The 21,376-nt window shown below is 28.1% G+C and overlaps 3 protein-coding genes across 12 annotated transcripts in view; all 3 read right to left on the minus strand.

Annotated features, from left to right (window-relative positions):
• Window positions 1–419: 419 nt before the first annotated feature.
• Window positions 420–6,197, minus strand: LOC132909703 (leucine--tRNA ligase, cytoplasmic). Of its 2 annotated transcripts, XM_060964666.1 has the most exons (16): window positions 6,055–6,197; window positions 5,125–5,337; window positions 4,840–5,046; window positions 4,610–4,771; window positions 4,289–4,533; window positions 3,998–4,223; window positions 3,701–3,919; window positions 3,168–3,621; window positions 2,953–3,091; window positions 2,565–2,835; window positions 2,251–2,498; window positions 1,941–2,175; window positions 1,564–1,821; window positions 1,078–1,297; window positions 791–1,015; window positions 420–724 (listed from the first exon to the last, which is right to left on the minus strand). In XM_060964666.1, exons 1-16 carry the CDS (start codon window positions 6,115–6,117, stop codon window positions 507–509), a joined length of 3,603 nt encoding a protein of 1,200 aa, XP_060820649.1. In that variant the 5' UTR covers window positions 6,118–6,197; the 3' UTR covers window positions 420–506. The 2 variants fall into 2 exon arrangements, with proteins under 2 accessions (XP_060820649.1, XP_060820650.1); XM_060964667.1 differs by lacking the exon at window positions 6,055–6,197 and having other exon boundaries at window positions 4,840–5,018; window positions 5,125–5,242.
• A 655-nt stretch (window positions 6,198–6,852) lies between these two features.
• LOC132909704 (arginine--tRNA ligase, cytoplasmic) lies at window positions 6,853–9,829 on the minus strand. The gene is made up of 8 exons (XM_060964668.1): window positions 9,550–9,829; window positions 9,272–9,427; window positions 8,956–9,181; window positions 8,423–8,847; window positions 8,190–8,331; window positions 7,853–8,112; window positions 7,579–7,771; window positions 6,853–7,487 (listed from the first exon to the last, which is right to left on the minus strand). Exons 1-8 carry the CDS (start codon window positions 9,595–9,597, stop codon window positions 6,913–6,915), a joined length of 2,025 nt encoding a protein of 674 aa, XP_060820651.1. The 5' UTR covers window positions 9,598–9,829; the 3' UTR covers window positions 6,853–6,912.
• A 423-nt stretch (window positions 9,830–10,252) lies between these two features.
• Window positions 10,253–21,376, minus strand: part of LOC132909708 (protein scalloped) — a 326,958-nt gene continuing 315,834 nt past the window's right edge. For all 9 annotated transcript variants that reach the window (XM_060964674.1, XM_060964672.1, XM_060964676.1 and 6 more), the window contains 4 exons: window positions 19,989–20,204; window positions 17,083–17,312; window positions 15,583–15,817; window positions 10,253–14,514 (listed from right to left, as the gene is read on the minus strand). In XM_060964674.1, the coding sequence (XP_060820657.1) occupies window positions 14,401–14,514; window positions 15,583–15,817; window positions 17,083–17,312; window positions 19,989–20,204 (795 nt within the window). In that variant the 3' untranslated portion in view covers window positions 10,253–14,400. The remainder of the gene's footprint in view (window positions 14,515–15,582; window positions 15,818–17,082; window positions 17,313–19,988; window positions 20,205–21,376) is intronic.

The following is a 21,376-nucleotide window of genomic DNA, read 5'->3' on the forward strand; positions in this document are numbered from 1 at the left end:
AAAATATTTCTCCTATAATCATTTTTGGATTACATTTTATATTGGATATATTTTAAGAAACTTTCATTTCTAAATGTAAAAATATATATGTACATAAATTGAGAAAACAGTTTTTTTGCACAATTTCTCCTTTAATAAAATACATGTATAATATATTTTATATATATATATATTTAATGATCAAGCCTAATAATATAATTAATAAAATTTAAAGATCTTTAAATATTCTTTATAATTAAAGCTCAAACAAAGAATATGTCAAAAGATTCCATAACTATTTATTAAACATGTAAAAAATTGGTTACAGAACAGTATAAGTTTCTTATCGATCAAAATACATTCAATTTATTAATATAAATTATATATTATTTATATCATATTTAAAAATTCACATTTCATGTATGAAAAAATATTTAAACAATAAAACAAATACATACTTCAATATTGAACGTTTTACAATATTGACATTATTACAAACAGTTATACATAATGTGAATACCTATATATTAATTCTCCAAAGACTGGAAAATATAAATCAATTCATTACCTATATAATATAAACTTCCTTCTACATTTACATTTACATTTTTGTTTTCTATATCAACATTAAATACACAATTGGGTGGAATATGAGTTTTACCTTCTAATATATTACCGGGCCTAGTCTTTATCCTCGGTCCCATGAGAGGATCATTATAGCGATACAGAGAAATTGACGTTGGATCTAAAAAAAAATAAACAATTTAGTGAATACTGTAGGTTAGGTCAAATCAATTTGATTTATGCATACTCTTTATAATTTTGTTTTCTTTTAAGATTCGTGATATTATATCCTCTATAGTGTCTCCATCTGCTATTATAATGTCCATTCTAAATAAACCACTGTACTTCTGTGGATTTATGATGCATATTGACACTCCTTGCTTAGTAGAAAAATTCATGTAAGGTGCACCTGGACAACATTCCTCCTTCGTTTTTTCTGGAGCTTCATCCGTATACCTTATCATGATATCCTCTAGCTAGATGTGAATAGAAAATTATTAAACCTAATAAGAAATATTAAAAAGAATATAATACTTACATCTAATGTATTTTGAAGATAATTTTTGTTATCTTGGAGAATCTTAAACTCATCAAAATCTAACGTTAAATTCAATGCACTTAATCCGACAAGTTGCATTTTCTCTTTCATAACTTGTACAAATGGCATTACCCGTTTCGTATGTTTTTTTAATTCCTGTAGTTTTCCCAATTCTGTTGCAATAATTTTATTTTCTGGTAGTTTATTGTCATTTTTCTGAAAAATAATTTTGCATAAAATATTTTAGTATAAATACATAAATTAATTATATTTATAGTATTCACATATGGTATGAACAGAAGAATAGATTAGAGCTTAACGATTAGTAACTTAGAAAAAGATAATTAATGCGGGTGAGAGTGCGATAGGTAAACATAGGAAATAAGAGAAAAAATACTAAGTTGGAAATATGTCCTAAGCCAATAGGCGAGAATTATATATAATAATAAAATATTTCGAATATTCTATTATATATTACTTACAAGGTATAAGTCTTTCATTGTGGATAAAATAGTACTTTGCCAAGGAGGATATGTTTTAGCTACCCAAATAGTACCTTGATTAGGTTTCTCTGTAACTGGCGTTTCATTTTTTCTCTTAGGTGCTTTCTTTGGCGTTAAATAATTTTTTAAAAGAATCCTAAACGAATGTGCAGCATCCATAAGATATTGTGATGATTTTATAAGAACTTCATCTATTTCGCCTACTTGGGGCCATTTGGCATTTAATATACTACCTTCCTATAAAAATGTTATTTCATTATTTTTAACATTAATAAGTTCATTATTAAATTTTAGTTATTTCATTTAAATTTGTTGTAGTCATTGCTTAGAAGTTGTATTAAGTAGAAAAAACTTACTTTACCAATTAGAGACCACACATGTTCTGCTACATGTGGACAAATTGGAGACAAGAGAATAATTTGAAGTTCTATGAATTTCATAATTAATGTCCAACTAATGCCATCTAGAGAACTCAATTGTAAATATTTATCTCTTGCTGCTTGTAATTCAAAGAATCCTGTTCTTAGTGCTTCTTTGTATAACATTTTCGAATAATTTTCTCCGGTTTCTTGTATTTTCAAGTTCATTTCACTGATATAATTGTAAACTTAATATAGATTTTATAAATTTTTCAAAACGAAACTTTATAAATATTTTCATAAGTACCTTTCGAAAACTTTGTCATTAAATGTAGATGATTGTCTTTGTTTATAGGTATCTTTCGAATCCAACACTTCTTTAACCCATTCAATAAAATTATATAATCTAAGAATTCCAGCATCAGCCATGTTTTCTACGAAATTAGCATCTTCTACTGAATCACCAGCATCGGCTAGACAAAGTCGCATACCATCTGCAGAAAACTTCTCTACAGCTTCAGTAAGTGTTAAGAAGTTACCCTCTGATTTAGACATCTAAGAAAATTACTTGTCATTTTCTCCAGTAATTGTAAAATGTATTAAGAAAATCATATTTTTTACCTTTGCTGAATTTAAGAGGAGATGACCATTCGCTCTGATACCTTTTGGCCATAACTCAGATTGTTTAGGCCAGATTGCAGTATGATTATAAATAAAGAACGTTAGATGATTTTGTACTAAATCTTTCCCAGATACTCGTAAATCTACTGGATACCAATAATGAAATTCACGTCGCATATGATCTAATGCCTCTTTCTTTATATCTGTTTTCGGAAACTTTACATCTTTGAAAAATATATAATCCCATACTTCGGATGTCATTTCATTAGCTCTATAAAAAAATAATTCAAACATAATTTCTTTTTATAAAAAAACTAATGTTAATAAATAACTAAAAGTTAATGTTAAAGCAAATAATAATAATTTTGGTAGAAATTTGGAATTTTACTTTATATTGTAAGTATTTGGTTTTTCGCCTTTGAAAGTCCCTCCTTGTAATAAATGTGCCACGGTATAATAAGCCATGTATATTGTTGAGTCTGAGAGTGATTCTATCAACCAACTTTCATCCCATGGTAATCTAGTACCTAGAATTTATACTTATAATATTATATGGTAGAAAAATTACATAACGTCTTTTCCTTACGAAGTATGTAATCTTACCAAGTCCGTAAGTTCTTGAACATGCATATTCATGTAACCAATTAAGACAGGCTACAAAATTCTTCCTCACTTCTTCATGGAAGGTATTGAGATTATTTAAAGCTTCCATTGCTTCGTTTCTCCAAGTTTCTTCACCATAATCCAAATACCATTGGTTACATAAAGCTACTACACACTCATCATTTGATCGTGAGATTATAGTTTTTTCAGGTTCGTAATATATAACTGCTTTCCCCTCGTTTATCAATTCTTTTTGTATTAGCTTTTTAACTTCTTGAACTTTTTTTCCTTTATATGGACCAACTAGCAATATACCATCATAAAATCCTTTCAGATATACCATTTCTTTGGCTTCTAATAGTTTAGCTGTGTCATTTTGAGATTGGATTTTTAGCTTATTGTATAAAAATATCGCAGATAAATTCCCGAATTCGGGTATTTCGAGAATAGATATCTATCATATACAATTTTGTTAATTACATTTTAGCTTATAATTTGATACCTTTATCATTACAAAAATACACTACACTTACAGGATCATAAGGCAGCACCATTTCATCAGTTATACCATATTTCTCTCTAAGACCTTGCTTCTTTTTTAGATCCATTAAAGCTGCATAATCATCAGGAGAATCGCTAGGTACAGAGGTAACAATTCCAGTACCTTTGTTTTCTTTAATAGTTAACATTGGCAATGTGTAAATCACTTTATTAAATGTAAGAGGTGCTTCTATTGGTAGTCCTAATATGTCCTATCAATTTTATATTATTTATTACGTGATATCATTATAAGCAGATTTTTCCTTATAAATAGTAAAGAAGGATATTACTTTTCCAGTAAGTTCTAATGCTATTTGTATCTTTCCCTCCTCTTTAAAGAAATCTTGGTAAGCCATATTGCGAGCTGCTCTTTTTGTTGAAATATAAACATCTCCATTCAATAGTGTATAAGCAATGTAATTTATATCTGGATGAACCCAGCAATTTGTTTGACCATACATTGTTTCTGGTCTTAAAGTGCCAGCTACTAAATAAACTGGTTTGCCAGAAAGAGATCTATAGGAATATATGAGATGTTCAATACTTAGATCAAATTTTGTAAATTTATTTGTAATACCTACTTTAAACTTGGAGGATAAGGTTCTTGTAGTTTCATTTTAATTAGCGTATATTCTTGTGGTCCTACACCTTCTCCAATTGATCTATCGTGATCCATACAAGGTTGTCCATCTTTTGGTGAATAAATTGAATATCTTTTTCCATATTTTATTTTGTTTCTAGCTTTTAGATGTTGAAATTGCCAACGTACAAATGAATCAAAGAATGGGTTTGCATCAGTTGTAATAAATGTTCTACGCCAATCCACCTAGAACAAGTTTTACATTGTTTCTTTTTCCAAAAATTATTACATATTTATTATTAAGTTATATATTTTTTCTTACATGTAAACCAATTGATTTTAAATCTTTCACAGCAAGAGGTGGAAAATAGTCTAACCAATATGTAGCATCAGCAAATTTCTTGATGTCCTCATCCTTTAAGCCAAGTGTTTGCATTATTTGCCATTGATATTTTGCAGTAACATTTTTTGCAACTGCTTTACTCTAAAAGTAATAATCATTTAAGAAATAAAATATACGAATATTTTAGGAATTAATAATGGATTTTTTACCTTTGTTCCTTTGCTTTTATCTTTTATTATTACATCTTCTATAACTTCCTCAATTCTTTTTTCGTTTGGAAATTGTGGTGGATATCCATATAATTCCATTTCTCTCTTTAACTTATCAGCACATGCTTTAATAGGCATACCAGTACAATGAAAGCCAAATGGAAAAAGGACTTTCTTCCCTAAAAGACGGTTGTACCTTATCGCAAACTATAAGTTATATAATAAATTAAAACTTTTATTTAATTTATACTTGTATAAATTATCTTGTTATTATGAAATGCTTACCTCACATTTTGATAATGAAAATGTATGACCAAGATGAAGTCTTCCATTCATATAAGGGAAAGGAAATGTCGCAAGAAACTTTTCGTCAGAATTTGTCTTTGGTTCCAAAGGTGCATCTGCCTCAAATATTTTCTCAGCTTCCCATTTTGTTTGCACATCTCTCTCAATTTTTTGAAGATATTCTACTTTAAATGTCCCCTTCCTTTCTATTGCCTATTTGTAACAAATAATTATAAATATTAGGTTGGTATATATGAAATGTTGTTTCTTCGAAATTTGAATTTGACACATCAATATCAGATATTAAATTTTATTTTATCGTTAATCACAGTAAATAAGAAATTATAATCAATATTAAGAATATTTACAATGAATATGAAAATTAAATAATTAGCTGTCATTAATAATCAAAATACTCGAGAAATATTTTTATGAAATCTTACATTTAGAAAAATGCCATGAAAGCTTTTAGAAACATAAATTTAGTGTTTGAGCAGGTTAAAAACCTATTTTGTTTGGGTAATTTTTAATGCATAAATTATTTTTAAAAGAATTGTAAATAAAGTTTGTACCATAAATTCTTATTTTATACAGCACGTAAATTTAATAAATAATTTTAAGTAAAAAGCTTTCAATTTTAATAAATAAGTAAATATATAAATTAAAATATAAAAATTATATAAATAAGTTAAAATATGGAAATTTTAAATAAGATTTAATTAACATTTAAAATAAAACAATTAATCAAACAATATAGTCCCTCTGTTTAAGCAGTATAAGAAGCTAAGTGATTGAATTTTACATTACAGCTGGTAGATTTTATCCTTATAGAGGTTATTTATCTTAACTTGTCAATTACTATTCAGATTTTGATTAAGTATATTAATAATAAATGAATATAGTTTCCAAAAAAGTAGTATTAGTACGTACCATTTTGTTAAAGTTACAAGATCCAACAAAATCTGACTTAAGTACGTAAGTGTTGAATACCATGTGTTAACGTTCTTACAAGATAATGAACAGGTTCAATGGAAAATGATGCAATTTACACAGGTAAACGAATAGATGATAAATATTTCATTAAATGATACAGCACTTGATAAAATATAAAAATAAACTTTTTAAACAAATTTTACTGAACTATATAAAGAAATCTATATCAGAAAAAAATATTTTCATGTATATTTAATGTTATCCATATATTTTATTTAAAAAGTTTTTAGTTTATAGCTAAAGTAGTGATGAGAAATACTTATTCATCAATTTAAAATATGTATTTCATTACGTATTAGCACAAAAAGGCAACGGTGGCAATGAAACAGATTTGGAGAATTGATCAAAGAAAATTCAAAGAGATTATAATAGAAAATTACGAATGTTCGATTGTCTGTATACGGGACAGAAATCTAGGAATGGAAAGAATTCCGTGCAATGGCGAAAGGCAAGCAATAACGTTTTACATTACGTATTAGCAGAAAGAAAATTTAGCTACATGCTAAAATCTACAGCGCGGTAAAATTTATATAAAAATGCAAGATTTTTATATATTTAAGAATTGATTTCATAAAATGAAAATAAAAGATAGTATATTAGAATAAACACCAATCTTCAATAAATATGAAAACATAAGTTTTTAGTAAATAAAAGGTTTTATTTATCGTATTTAATTTATTTATATTTATAAAACATATTTTAAGAAGCATAAATTGTATTAATTTTACTTCACAGTTCTTTATAAACAATATGGATTTTATTGTTATTTCATATTATACGTTTATATAAATATGCTTACATACGTGTAACTGATTTTAATCCTAGTATTGAAAAACATTTTTCCATTATAATTGCGGTAGCTTCTGTTAATAAAATACGGCCGATATTCACGTTCACTATCTCCCCAAGTTCGTTTTTTTCAACGCAATAACAGTTATCATAAAATTCCGAAAAAGCGCATGAAATTTCGTAACAATACTCGCAGAGCTGATGCAAGTATAAATTGTTTGTAATTTTTATTAGTACATCAGGAAATTTAATTAATACTTTGGCTAACTTCCACTCCTTCTCGTGTTCTAGTGAAATTGGAGTATCCTCTGCTATTTCACGTAATTTTTCCTGCGAAATATTAGCGGCCCTTGCAATAGAACGTATTCTTGTTAAAGCATATAGCAAGTACACTGCAGTATTGCCTTTATCTTCCAACATTTTATCAAAAGAAAATACGTATTCGTGATTTCTGTTGTGCGATAAGTCTGCATATTTTATGCACCCATAAGCAATAGATTCTTGAGCAATTTTTAATTCTTCCTCCGTAAGTACTTTGTCACGTTCCTTTTCTATCAGTTTCTCTAGTGCTCTCTTCAAACCTTAAATAATAAATAGGGATGTGAAAAAATTGTCCTAATTATAACATGATGAATGTTTTATAAAGTTTCATAACTTTAGAAGGTAAATCACCTTCATCAAGTAAATCGCTTAATTTTATTGTATCTCCAGATCTAGTTTTAAATTTCTTTTTATCATTGCCAAGAACTACACCAAATCCAACGTGGTCTATTCTATGACGACTTTCTATAATATTTGCTCGCTTAGCACAGTTCTTTAATACTTGAAAATGCATAGATTGACCAGCATCTGTTACATATATTACCTATATATAAATGGAATACACACAGATATAAAAATAATACATTTTATTAAAATATAATATTGAAATATATGCAAAATATACCCAATCTGCTTTTTCTTCTTCTAAACGCTGCTTAATAGCCGCCATGTCTGACGTATCGTAAGTAAAACCACCATCGGACTTTACAATGGTCAGAGGAATTTCATTATTCTGTTTGCTCCACATCACTTTTCGTCCTTCATCTTCTTCTAATAGCCCTTTCGCTTCTAAATCCTTTACTATAGCTTCCATATGCTTTTGATAAAAAGATTCCCCTCTTTCTATCAACTTGATATCTAGACGAGTGTATATCTTCTCGAATTCTATACTTAAAACATAGATATTTTACATTACATTTATAAATATTCCAGTTTTTAAATTTTCGCATCGATTGTTTTACCTTTTCTGGAAACATCACAAATCAGTTGCCATGCTTTTATCATATCAGGATCGGATGCTTGTAACTTAACAACACAGTTGTAGGCGCGCTTTTTAAATTCTTCATCTTCATCGAATCTCGTCTTTGATTCCTTATAAAAACTCTACAAATTTTATAATAATTTATTAAAATAGTTCTTTACAACTATAATATACATAGAGCTAATCGTAAAATAAAAATGTATTTAGAATTACTTGAAGATCCATAATAGGTGGAGAGATAGATAAACAATCAGGGAACTTATCTTGAAGATGAGCTATCAACATTCCAAATTGAGTACCCCAGTCACCAATATGATTTATTCTCAATACATCGTGTCCTAAAAATTCTAACAATCTTGCGATGCTATCTCCAATTATGGTGGACCTTAAATGTCCAACATGCATTTCTTTAGCTATATTGGGACTAGAAAAATCTACAATTACTTTTTGTCTTTTTGTATATGGTGGAAATGCTTCCCCATTTTTCACTAATGTGTTTAAGGTTGATTGTGCAAATTCCCTTTTTAAATATATATTTATAAAACCTGCACCAGTGACTTCCAACTTGGAGATTAAGCTTGATTCTTCCACTTTTGACACAATGTTCTTTGCAACATCTTGCGGCTTTGTTCGAATTTCTAAATACGTATATGTATAAATATAAAAATACGTATATCAATATATCCAAGATATTAAAATTTAATACTGATATTATTATATATCAATATTAATACGATGTTTCTTACCATTGTTATTGAGTTGTTTAGAAAGTGGCATGGCACTGTTACATTGGTAATCTCCAAATTTTGGATTATTACTAGATGTTATAATTACTGGAGGATCACAAACATCAGGATATGCAACTGAGATTGCTTCTTTAAATAAATTACACAGCGTATCATATATACTGATTACATTGTTGTCTGTCATTTTCAATTTGTTTCCTAACTTTGCTCTTTCAGCTTTAACAGTCTGTTAAGATCAAACAAGAATGTATCATTATTTTATTCACAATAAAGTGAAAGTCATAAAATTATTAGAAGTATTTTAGATAAAACAGACCCTCTTTAAGATAGCCACTCTGTATTTTAATTTAATATTTTCTTGTTCTAATTTTAGATATTCATCTATAGGTACAGAATTTATCATAAAATTATTAGTTGTGACATTTTGTCGTAAGAATTCAATTTCCTTCCTTAAAAGAGCTATTTCTATTTCCTGCAATATACATATGCAAACTTTATAACCTATATAGGAGTTAAATGACAACTTTAAAGATTACATTTCGCAGATTTTGTTAAATTCTTAAACAGCAAATACAAATCAATAATGTACTTTACCGCCTCGGTTGCTCTTTTGTGGAAATTTTCCAAATTTATGGTGGTCATTCTATTAAAAGTTTACTTTCAGAGATTCTACAAAAATAATGCACGTGGATCTTCCAAAAAATCTGATTTCTCCGTTACTTAATCCAAAATTCGGAATCAGATCATATTAATAGTAAATTACAAATGTAAATAATATATAATATGAAATTAAATGTAAGAAAAAGATTTAAAAGATTTTCATAATTCTATGTATATATAGATACCTGTGTACATATGTACTTATTTAAATTATAGCTCATATAAATTAACGGGTCTTTTTACAGTAAATATTTACATAATTTTATTGTACAAAAATACAAATGTATTCAATAAAAAACTAAAAAGTCGCTTAATTGACAACATATATATTAATTTTTTCCGGAAAAATACATTTAATCGATAGATAAATGTAATTTACCTGCTAAAGAGCAGAAATTTTTCATTATCACTTATGCAATGTCTGTATAATTTTTAAGTAAAAAATTTGAAATTAATTTAAATAACAAAAAATATATTAATTTTTATTCAAGATTATACACGTGATGAAATGTGAATTAAAATAAAATGAATGGAATTACTAAAAAGATATAATTGTAAATTATGAAATATTATGGGATGTAAAACAAAATAGATTTTGTTGACTAAATTACTTAAAAGGGTAGTTAAAGAAATAGAATTTCTTTTTATATCAATTATTTATTTTCCATACAAATTATAAACATGTTTTTCAAATACTGTACATATACTGAATTCTATTATATTTTTAAACCTCTAATTTAATGATATATCATTTCGTTCTTTATTTACTTGTTAAATCAACTACTTTGATCCTCGTTTCGTTTTATTTATGATAATATACAGGTAGATCCCATTCTTTCTGATCATTATTTCATTTAATCATTTTTATAATCAAGCTCAATTCTTTGATATGGCAGTTCCAGGATATGAAGAAATATAAATTGCAAATAGATCAGTGAGTTTCCTATTTTCGTAAATAATTTAGCTATTATAAGAATCATAGTCGATGTTTTCATAGAGATAGTAATTTCGTAAAGTTAAAATTTAAAAAATTGAATTATTTTCAAATCAATAACTATTTATTTAAAAAACATTAATATTTTAACTATTTTATTACTGTAATTTTTAATGACTAAACAAATTACTATAAACAAATAATTTTTACACACGAGTCTCTATGAAAATACTGATGAAAAACTACTACACCTTTTTTTAATTCCAAAAGATTTTACGATTTACAATAAATGAATTTTTTGTTCTCGCCAGAGTATTTTATGCAGTACACAAAACGTAGTCACTGGAACTTTTTCTTTTGATGATTTCTTTTTTATGTAAATATGTACAAAGATATTTAACAAATTTCGTCGGTTTGTCATCGATCGTATCATATATTGTGTACAGTGCAAATCCTTTCATTTCCTCCCTAATCTACTTCTGCGTTTTTTATCTTTATGGATTTCAAATTTTTTCTTTTTTATCTGATATCATCAATATAGAGTGAGAGAGTGCTATTTTCTATCTTCACAGAAGACATAGATAAATATATATTTTCATAATCTTTCCTTATAAATGTAATTCGCTTATTTTAAAATCATTATTCGTTAATGTTAATAATATTAGTGTCGGTGCTTCTTTTTTGCGATTTCAAACTCCTCCCGTTTTTCCTCGTAATTTTCTTTTTTGTTAAAATAAAAATTCGCATAACCAAAACGATATTTGAGTATCTTCTAAATATATTGCATAATTCCTTGCTTTTTTAATAATAACGATTTATTCCGGGTCGAGTTAGAACCATCAAATGTTTCTTTATTTAATTAACATCAACAAATTCATTCTCATCGCAATGTATTATTATTTTCGTTTTATATTCTTCCATTTTATGTTCTTCCATATAAATACTTTTCAAATATTAATAATTATTAGTAGGAAAAACTAATAATCAAATTTGAAATCAGTCACGATTTTCGAAATTATATTAATGGTTCCAACTCCGTCTTAATATAGACACAATTTAGCGCAAAATTACAATTTATAGATACAATACGTAAAAACGAATCTTACAATGAATTATTACAAAAAAAGAAAAAGGTAACAATAAGTAAAAACTGCGAAAATTGTGAAAGCTGCCAGTTATTGAACGAAAGCCACATATATTATTATTTAAATATGTAAGTTCCTTCGTTATTCAGTCAATCACTTAGCGAATTTAATTCTCACCCCGAATAAAAAGCGACATATTTCTGACTAAAAGAGAGATCAAAATACATTGCCACTTGTTGCGTAAAAATTAATTAAAGTAAAGAATACAGTAAGTATTAATTATTTTCTTAAAAGTATACATAATTTGTTTCTGTATTATCTTAATATTCACTGCTCCATAGGCAAGTCCTGTTTCAGAACAAGGAATTGATCAGATTAAAGAATACGAGAAAAAGATTCCTGTGCATTCACAATATGTGTAGTCTCTGTGAGAGATGTGATTAAATAAAATTAACTGTAGGATTTTTAATATATGGTCCTCTACTCTTTTATGTGATCGTTACTGAAAAACAGAATCTGAATGTCAAACATTTCTGGTCCATACATCGAAATGATATTAAGTACGAAACACAAACAAGGTTTTGGATGAACTCTGTTGAAAGTGCGCTCAAATTTAGAGAGCTGCGATGAAGTCACGTTATTATGTAGTACTTCTTCATAAAAAAACTGGAGAATTACGCTCAAGGAACGGATTTTATTTTTATGCTCTTGAACTAATTTCAATGTTCTCCGGTTGAAAAGCATTAAGATGATTGTATCACCAAGTTAGAGAGAAGAATATCTCTGTTCAATGGACGTCATCCGTATCTAGTGCGCGCAATCGATAGAATCTGATGTACTTGCTTCAGTAAATGTGTAGTAGAAAGATAAAAACAAACGAAGTACGCTAAGTAAGAAAAGTCATTCGTGTAAGAACTATAGAAAGAGCAAAAGAACAAAAAAAGGAGAATAAGGAAGAAAGATTTTAGAGTAAGAAATAAAATGATTACAGGAAATACAAACACATCCCTCTAATCTAAGTGTCGCTGCCTAAGAGTGGGTGGGTTTGCACAACTGTAAGTGCGTTTATTAAAAGACTCTTTCAAAAAGTAAAAATCATTATTTTCTTTCATCTGATCATTGAGGATTAAAAAGCTTTGCAGCAAAAAATTCTTACCGTTAGTCGTAATACAGCTAAGAAAAAAAAAAAAGAAAGAAAAAACAGTTCTACCAACAAAAAGCTTAAGAAAAGATCTGTTGTAATGATTACTCCTCAACCTTACTTGGTTGGATAATTAAAAAAAGAGAAAAAGAGAACTATAATGATAATTGTAAGCAAGGAAACTTAAGAAATCATAATGGCATTATCTCTCTATTCAACTTCCATTTCGTTTAAAACTTAGAAATCACTTAGATAACTTTATACACGATCATTTATAACAATGTAAATCGTAATCATTGCATTAATATTTAACATATATATTCTTATATGTAATATATGTATATCTGTGTGTGGATGTCTTGTCTGATCTATTTCCTAGTTTAATAATAAAACTATAATACTAAATTATGTTGGTACCACGCCTTTCCGAGATCAGAGTCTGTTTCTCATATTATTCTTATTTTTTATGTATTTTTTCTATTTTTTTCTCTTCTTCATTTTGGTATACATACACTATATATCCCCGACACGCATTTTTTTTTCCATACCAAATTTATTGTCGTTAATTTCAACTTAACTTTTATTATATCTCTTTTATTAAAATCGCGACAAATTCGATCGTTTGCAAGCGAATGACGGAATATTCATAAAATATATATATTATATATATATATATATATATATATATGATTATATCTGTTTTAATATAAAATTTACAATTTCGTCATCTGGAACGCGCTTCCTGCGAACCACAAGCAGGAAATCCTTTCCACGATACGTTAAAACACGCGTACCAATTCTTTTTGCTTTTAGTACAATTTCTTTCAGCTTTTTGAATCAAACTCAAGCTCGGGCTGGCCAGTACTTCGAACGTGTGAAGGTGTACGTGTATCCCTGTATGTATGTGTAATATATTTATGTATCGTGTATTTCAAGTTCTCTTTAAGGAGTTTTATAGAAAATGTTCGGAAATACTGAACAAAACAACACCTAATTAGAATTAAAAATTACATGATAAGATTAAAAATCATGCAAAAAAAGTACATTTATACAACAATCGCCCAATCTACTTTCTGTTTGTAAAAATAAACATTGAATAAACACATGATTCTATATGTTTCATATATATTTTTTTTCTTCATTTAATAACAGAACATTTTCGATAGAAACTCTGTTATACATAGACGCGAAATGTATGTACTCGTGTATAGTAAGAGCGTGTTTACAATCATGTATTCACGCTTAACCCCTTGAAGCGTACATTTTAATGACCTTTACAAAAATTTACAATTTAGAAAAAATGAGAAAATAAAATCTTAGAAATATGTACATATTTCATATGCAAATGAATTAAAATCAAATTTTAGTATTCACGCAATGCATGATATGAATATCATATTTATTCTACAAATATCATATTTATATCCCTGGTAAAGGATGAAAAGACGAATATGAAATGAAATAAAAAAAACTTAATATTCGTGGTTATATGAAATAACCATGACGCTTTAAAGGGTTAACATTTTTATGTATAATCGTGTGTATGCGCGTATGGATGAATTTTTTTATGTGATGGTAGGCACTGATGGGGGTGGATGGCTGCATGGCGAGCAGGTTCAAGCAGGCTAATCCTTGATCAATCTGTATATGTGATGCTGTGCACCGTGCTCGGACGTCGACACCTCAAACACGTATGCTGTGCACAATAAAGTTTCCTGCGTATCCCTGTTCGTTACAACCTGCAATTTAAAATAAGAAATCAAAACATTTTGATATTTATAAAAAAAGAGGGTAGTAGATCGATTTTTCACATCGCTGCCGAAAGCTTGAACAACAATTCGAGACATACGGTGTGAACTCAGAATTGTTTCTTTCTGTCTTAGTATGTTTAATTTAAAATATATATTAGATGTATCTAATTCTTAAATTGTATATTTTTTCTACTATAGTATATTTAATTTCTAGAAACAGCAGAAAGAGTACGTAATTTAAAAATTAAATATACTCCATATTTTCACGTAAATTATTTACGTAAATTCTGTATAGCATAGAATTTTATAAACAACATTTAAAAAAATAAATAATTATGTATTACTTTATTTTAATAAGCAATTGATTTTTCTTCGAGTTATATTTTATTACTTAGCTGTGAAATATAATAATTCCTTATTTTATTTAATATTTTGTATTTGAAGAAATGTTTTCTGAAATATTATTTGAAATAATTTCTGATTTTAGTATGACAAAACTGTCAATTCTATCAAGCTGTAAAAAAATTTACCTATATTGTCTATAACTCAAACATATGCAAAAAATATAAAAAGTTTTAATTAATATTAAAATCAAAATTATTCGTTATTTTATTTAAAGGAGTTAATTAAAATTATTATGTATTTGTACTTAAAAATAATTTATTTATTTAAAGTATATTTTAATAACAGATAATATTTTAAATTACTTCACTCTCATAGTCGATTAAGTGATTATGTACAGTAGCTATAAAATGTAAATATTACATACATATTTGTACGTACCTTTATTTTTCAATAAAGCGTTTTTTATTAGGTTCTTAAGTACGAAATTTTTGTAATCATATGAAGTTACTACTAACAATAAGTGATACGAAATTTATTATAGTCTGACTTAATAAATAGGTATATAAATGCATTAATAATTGCAGTGCTGCACAAATACTTTTTATAATTACTATACGTGTTTAAATAGCTAATTATCGAAACTATCAATTTTCGAAATTGTATATGTTGGGAAAAGAGAAAAATATTCTGGTAAGAAATTGTATATCATACCTGGAGAATGGTGAAATTCTCGAGAACGCTATTCATCATGTACTTTTCCGGCAGGTGCTTCAATTTATGTATAAAGTTGATCATATACTCGCACATAGGTGAACGGCTAATACGATAGACGAACCTGCCATTCTCGAACCTAGCATATTCTGTCTCCACTTTTTCCACCACCTGTTTTCCGAAAGAGCAGACTTTGGTCGAACACGTTATCGTCATGTTCTCGTTACTCTCGTACCTATAAAAAACAAGTTTAACCAGTGTGGAAGATTCCTTTGGTAATTTTTGATAATTAATTAGAAATTATTTTGGAAAAAATGGAAAATTGGTTCCAATCGTAAAATTCTAGTACAAATAATAAGTTATTTTCAAACAAAGTGTATTAAAATCTTTGATAAAATCTTTATTTGATGTTTATTCGCTCGAATACATTTTTTTATCTTAGAAATTTATAAAGATAATTACACATATACATACGCATTAGAGACTTTACTTCTGCTCGGTCAAACAACTTCAAACACGAAATGAGAGACTAATACTACTAACGTAACGATTGAATGTAAAATTGAATAGAATCCAATGTATCCGTAATTCCGTAATTCAGCGTATTGAAGGGAATTCCCGGAATTAATGTTATCGATTTATTCTGAATTGAGTAGATTTTGTGCAATTTTTCCATGAAATAGAGAATAAAATAAAAACAACAGCCGATGGTCGGTAATTAAATTCCAGAAAAAAACATAAACCAAAATCACAGTACAAATCCAAGAAAAATATATCAAATAAAGCTTCGAATACTAATGGTTAAATTCAAATTGAAATTTATCGAAAAGTGTCGTTTGAATCGTATTTGATCAAATTAAATTACGTAAAAAGAGAATTATATGTTCTTTCTAAATTATGTAAAAAGAACTATAAAAGGTGTATAAAAAAAATCTTATATATCAGTTCATAAATTTCATTGCCGTCTAAGATTTAAGCTGTTTCTGTAAAATGCGTGTAACTGTGATATTAATAAATTTAATTATTTCATCTATTAATGCCCTAATCTATGTTCTCATTGTATTTCTTTTATCATGTATGCCTCAAATCTAATCATGGAAAAACACTACTTTCTGTTTCACAAAAGAAATTGCTTATTTCATTTAATGCGTGCTGCAAGAAAAATAAAAAAGTTCCATTAAACGACAAATGGAACAATTAAAGACTCGTAATAAAAATTACATTCGTCTATGTTTGTTTTCTTTTAACGGAAACAAAAGACTATTTTAATTTATCTTAAATTTTTGTTCAAGGTATCTCAATTTTCGAAAAAGTTCAAATAATTTCATGAGCCTATATGTCCTTAAAATTCTCCTATATAATCATATATATACATAAAATCAAAAAATGAGAGAAATGTACCAACTTATCATGTTTTTATGAACTTCAATTAGTAAATTACTGTGGGAGGCAACCCTGGTTTGTTTTAGATCTTTGTTAATTAAGCATTTCATTACTTACTGGCTTGTTACGCCGTAGAAAGCTCCAGCCTCGTCCTGAATGTTTGTATTGAGATCAGCCCAGAATTTAACCAGGAAGAAGGCCGCCTGTGGTCCCTTGTCGTAAAGTTCCTTCAGGCCGCCCTTTTTCTCTGGGAATTTGTCATATATTTGCCTGACATCAACAGCCTCTAGCAATGGATCCGCGTAAGTCGCGGATCCTCCTATGTGGACGAACAGGTGCTTGTGGTACTGTAAAGGAAAAAGACGAAAAAAAAAAAAAACAATTCGAATTGTTTGTCGGGATGAAATTGCGACTTTCGGTCAACAATGCCTATCCCTGATTACTCCAAGCATTAATTTAATGGGGGTAATTTCGTCTTGTTTTAAATATCAGCCGACACTGAGAACTCGAAATGAGCGAATAACTATTCGATTTTATTGCGACTACTTCGTACAGATGGAAAAAAGCTCCCGTTAATCTGGATATAACGTTGAATATACGATTTGTTAAGTGGTATAACAGTTTTCATAGTTTTCTTTTATACCGGCAGAAAGTTTCAACCGAGATGTTGTAAAAAGATTAAAAAAAGTTGAAGTAGGAATGGTGTGAATTCAATTTTGTACATAGTACTTGTACATGTATCATATTGTACATAGATATACATACACCTATATTCTAATTTTATGAAAGACAGTTAATTGAAATACCGTCAATATGTTTCAATATGACAATAAGTTTATATTTATATAACATTTCTTTCTTATTTTTAGTTATAGAATATACCAGTATCATTTTGCGGAACAAGTACATCGAGTCACCTTGTATATTATTTAATTAATAGTTTTGCTATTTAATTTCACATATACATCAATATATAAATCGTTAAATGTGATGTTTGGAAAGCATTCATCATAAATAAAACCACTTTTGCCACGTTTATTCAAATATACAATATATTTTCTATAAAGAAAAATGGAGATTACAAGAATAATACAATGTATGTAAGTAGTACTATTACAAATTTTTCCCTCGACCATTTATAAACATCGAATGAAATAAGGATTAATATTATAAAAATAAGAAGTTTTGTTCATTATACGTTATCGTAATATATGTTATTCTAGTAAGCTTTTTATGGTTTTTAAGATTTTTTCTATCTAATTGTTTCTTCTGTAATTGTATAATATGTAAAAATATCTAAGATATGTAGGATAAAATATATAGGATAAACGAAAGTAATGTAATATGTAAAAATATCTAAGGAATTTAAAAAACAATATTCATGATATTATAGTATGTATAACAGTAATCCACGAGAGAGTTAACAACTTTCTCTAAAATCTCCGATCTTAATTACCCCAAAATTAGAAAATTCAAAAAACAAAAGAAGAAAACGATTGAATCCAAAATAATTCAATGATCTTAACAGGATTTAATTTTTCAATTCCCATTGGCACCTACAAGCACCATATTTTATCTATTTTATAATACAGTGGAATCTCTGTAATTTGAATCTCTATAATCTGCGAACATTTACAAGGCTATAATTTAGTAGAAAATATGGTAAATCTGAGAATTTATTAGAAACATTCGAAAATTATTATTTCGTTTGAAATTCTGAATTGTAAGGAATTTATACATTTAATACTACATATGTATAATACTATCATTCTCTCTATCTCTCTGGATTATCGTTTCCATTTTCTTGGTATTTGTATTATTAGGTTGTAACATCGACGAAAATATCCGATTTCATCATACGAACTTCCTAAACTTCTCTTTCTCTCAACAAATATTTTTGTTTCTATAGATCATTTTATATATCGCTTCAAAAGAACGTAACTGTTGTTCAACATGAGTTCAACAACATCTAACGAATAATATCAACTCAAGAAAAATTGTTTATTCAACGAATTTATACATATATTTATATACGCTTTTTATACAAAAATGATAACATAAGGATATCGTGCAAAATATAGCGCTATCGAACAGGGTATTATTCTTTATATAAACATTCACCGAAAATAAAGAATAAAATTTGTTTAAACAAACTTTCGTTTTTTAGAAAATCCATCTTTATATCTACATTATTTATGCGTACAACATGTATATTGCATTGTAATCTTACATGAATACAAAATTCTAATCAATTAATCATTTTTTCCTTGATACTTCTAGAAATTATGTAGTCGAATTTAACTCGGATCTTCTATAATTCAAAAACCTTTATAGATCGAAATACATATAATTTCAATTTACTTTAATTACTTTACTCAATTATTTGTTGCGCATTTAGGTATGATGTTTTACCTGTTTGACTCGAATTTAAGAAGCTTAACTTTTGCAAGTCAAAGTGCACGTCTATAAATCTGTTGTCTTTACAATTCGATAATAGGTAAGTACATGTTGCGATGAAAAATCGTATTTCAACCTGCACCCCATGCTCCTCACCCTCGCATCACATGCATGAGCTTCACATATATCCTATACGACGTAAACTATAATTTATCTTTCTAAATAAATAATTGGCCTTTAAAAGTTGAATTTGTCTTCTTTGAAACTCTACAATTCGGAAAATTTTAATCTTTGTAGAATTCCTCTATAAGCTGTTTTTGTTTGAAAAAATTTCTTTTGTTCGAAAAATTCGATAAATCAAAACTTCTTCAAAGTACCTTCAGATTCGAATTATTAAGGTTTGACTGTATTTTACATATATCTCAAAAAAAGTTCTTAAAGTTTGTTATCTTGTGATATTCAAGATAAAAATTACCGGAATTTTGAATTATAGGAATTAAAAGTTTAATTCGTTTTCATTTTTACCATCCGTACTTTTTTCCACTTTCTGTACGAAGCAAATGACCATTCATTTGACAGTCAAGCTGAATATTTGTGGCCATTTTATTTTGCACAGGAGTACTTACAATATCCTGGTCTCTCTGTTGCTCCATGTAGGCCGAGAACTCTACGAGCCTAAGCTTATGGGTTGCGATGGCACGTCCTTCCCAGGGCGGGGGTGGTTGAGCCTGGACCATGTCACCGCTTGAAACCGCTGTCGCTGGTTTTCCGGTATACGCCGGCTGCGAAAACGGTTTGACATCTTGTGACGTTCCTGGCTGCAGACCCGGTTGCCAGAATTGCTGAAAACAGGACATCTGCTTTTTTCCCTTTGTAACGCTGAACAAATTTACCAAGCGTCTCTCGTCATTCAAGCACTACAATGGTTACGGTTAGTATTTGCATATATTTATGTTTTTTTAATCACATAGATATTCACTTTTATTTTTACGATTATTTTTCTTTATTAAATAAAAAATTTTGAATACGTCTTCACGATGTGATTTTATTTACCTTTCTCATTTCTTAGTGAAACATTAGTAATTTGTAAAATATAAGGTGAATACACTTAGGCTTGATGCAGATGAGCGATTTGCGTCAGCATTACCGCTGCGTCGCGCTGCGCCATGTCGCTGCAATTTGCTGCTGCTTTTTGGAACAGCATATATTTGTATGAAGCAGTTTACACGGGATACAACTTTGAATGGCAACTGTAAGCAGTGAGTTTGCGTCCATCGAAACTGACGTTTGGACTGCTTGACCATGAACGAAATGCTGACACTCGACAGTATATTGCTTTATATTAATTTATATAACCCAATCTTTTTACGCGAGCGGTTTGTGGTTATTATATTACTTTTTGCACTTAATTCATAAAAAGATTTTGGGGTCATATGAAAATAATTACAAAATTTTCTCTTGGTTTCCCTCATGTCAGTAATAAAGGAATGTATTCAATATTTTCTCTTTGTCATAGATTGGATATAGCCTTAAACCACGCATATAAAGAAAACGCAGTTTCTAATAATGTTGGTAATGAATTACCGTATCCATGGATAAATTCTAATTAAACAAATATACAATATGAAAGCAAACGCAAAATGTTGTGACAAATTAACGCAAAACGCTCTTATAAATTGAAAGAAAAATTGGACGCGTAAACGTTGTGGCAAATTGCTGTGATGCGTGACGCGTTGACGCAAACTGCTCGTCTGCATTGGATTTTATAATTTTTACTGCATTGTCTTCCATAACTATAAAAACCACCCTAAACTTTTCAATTTTTGTATATTTGAAATAATATTAAGGAACATATATATATTCTTTTCCTTAAGAAAAAAATAGGTTATTGAAAATGCCTCGATTAAAATATGAAGCACTAGAACCAAAGGGATGCAAGTGCTACTTTTGACATTTTTGAATTAAAAACAGGAATAGTTAGTTAAATCGTTAAATATAATATTGTAAATAATTT

This window comes from Bombus pascuorum, chromosome 8, assembly GCF_905332965.1.
Source record: "Bombus pascuorum chromosome 8, iyBomPasc1.1, whole genome shotgun sequence".
Lineage (NCBI taxonomy): Eukaryota > Metazoa > Arthropoda > Insecta > Hymenoptera > Apidae > Bombus > Bombus pascuorum.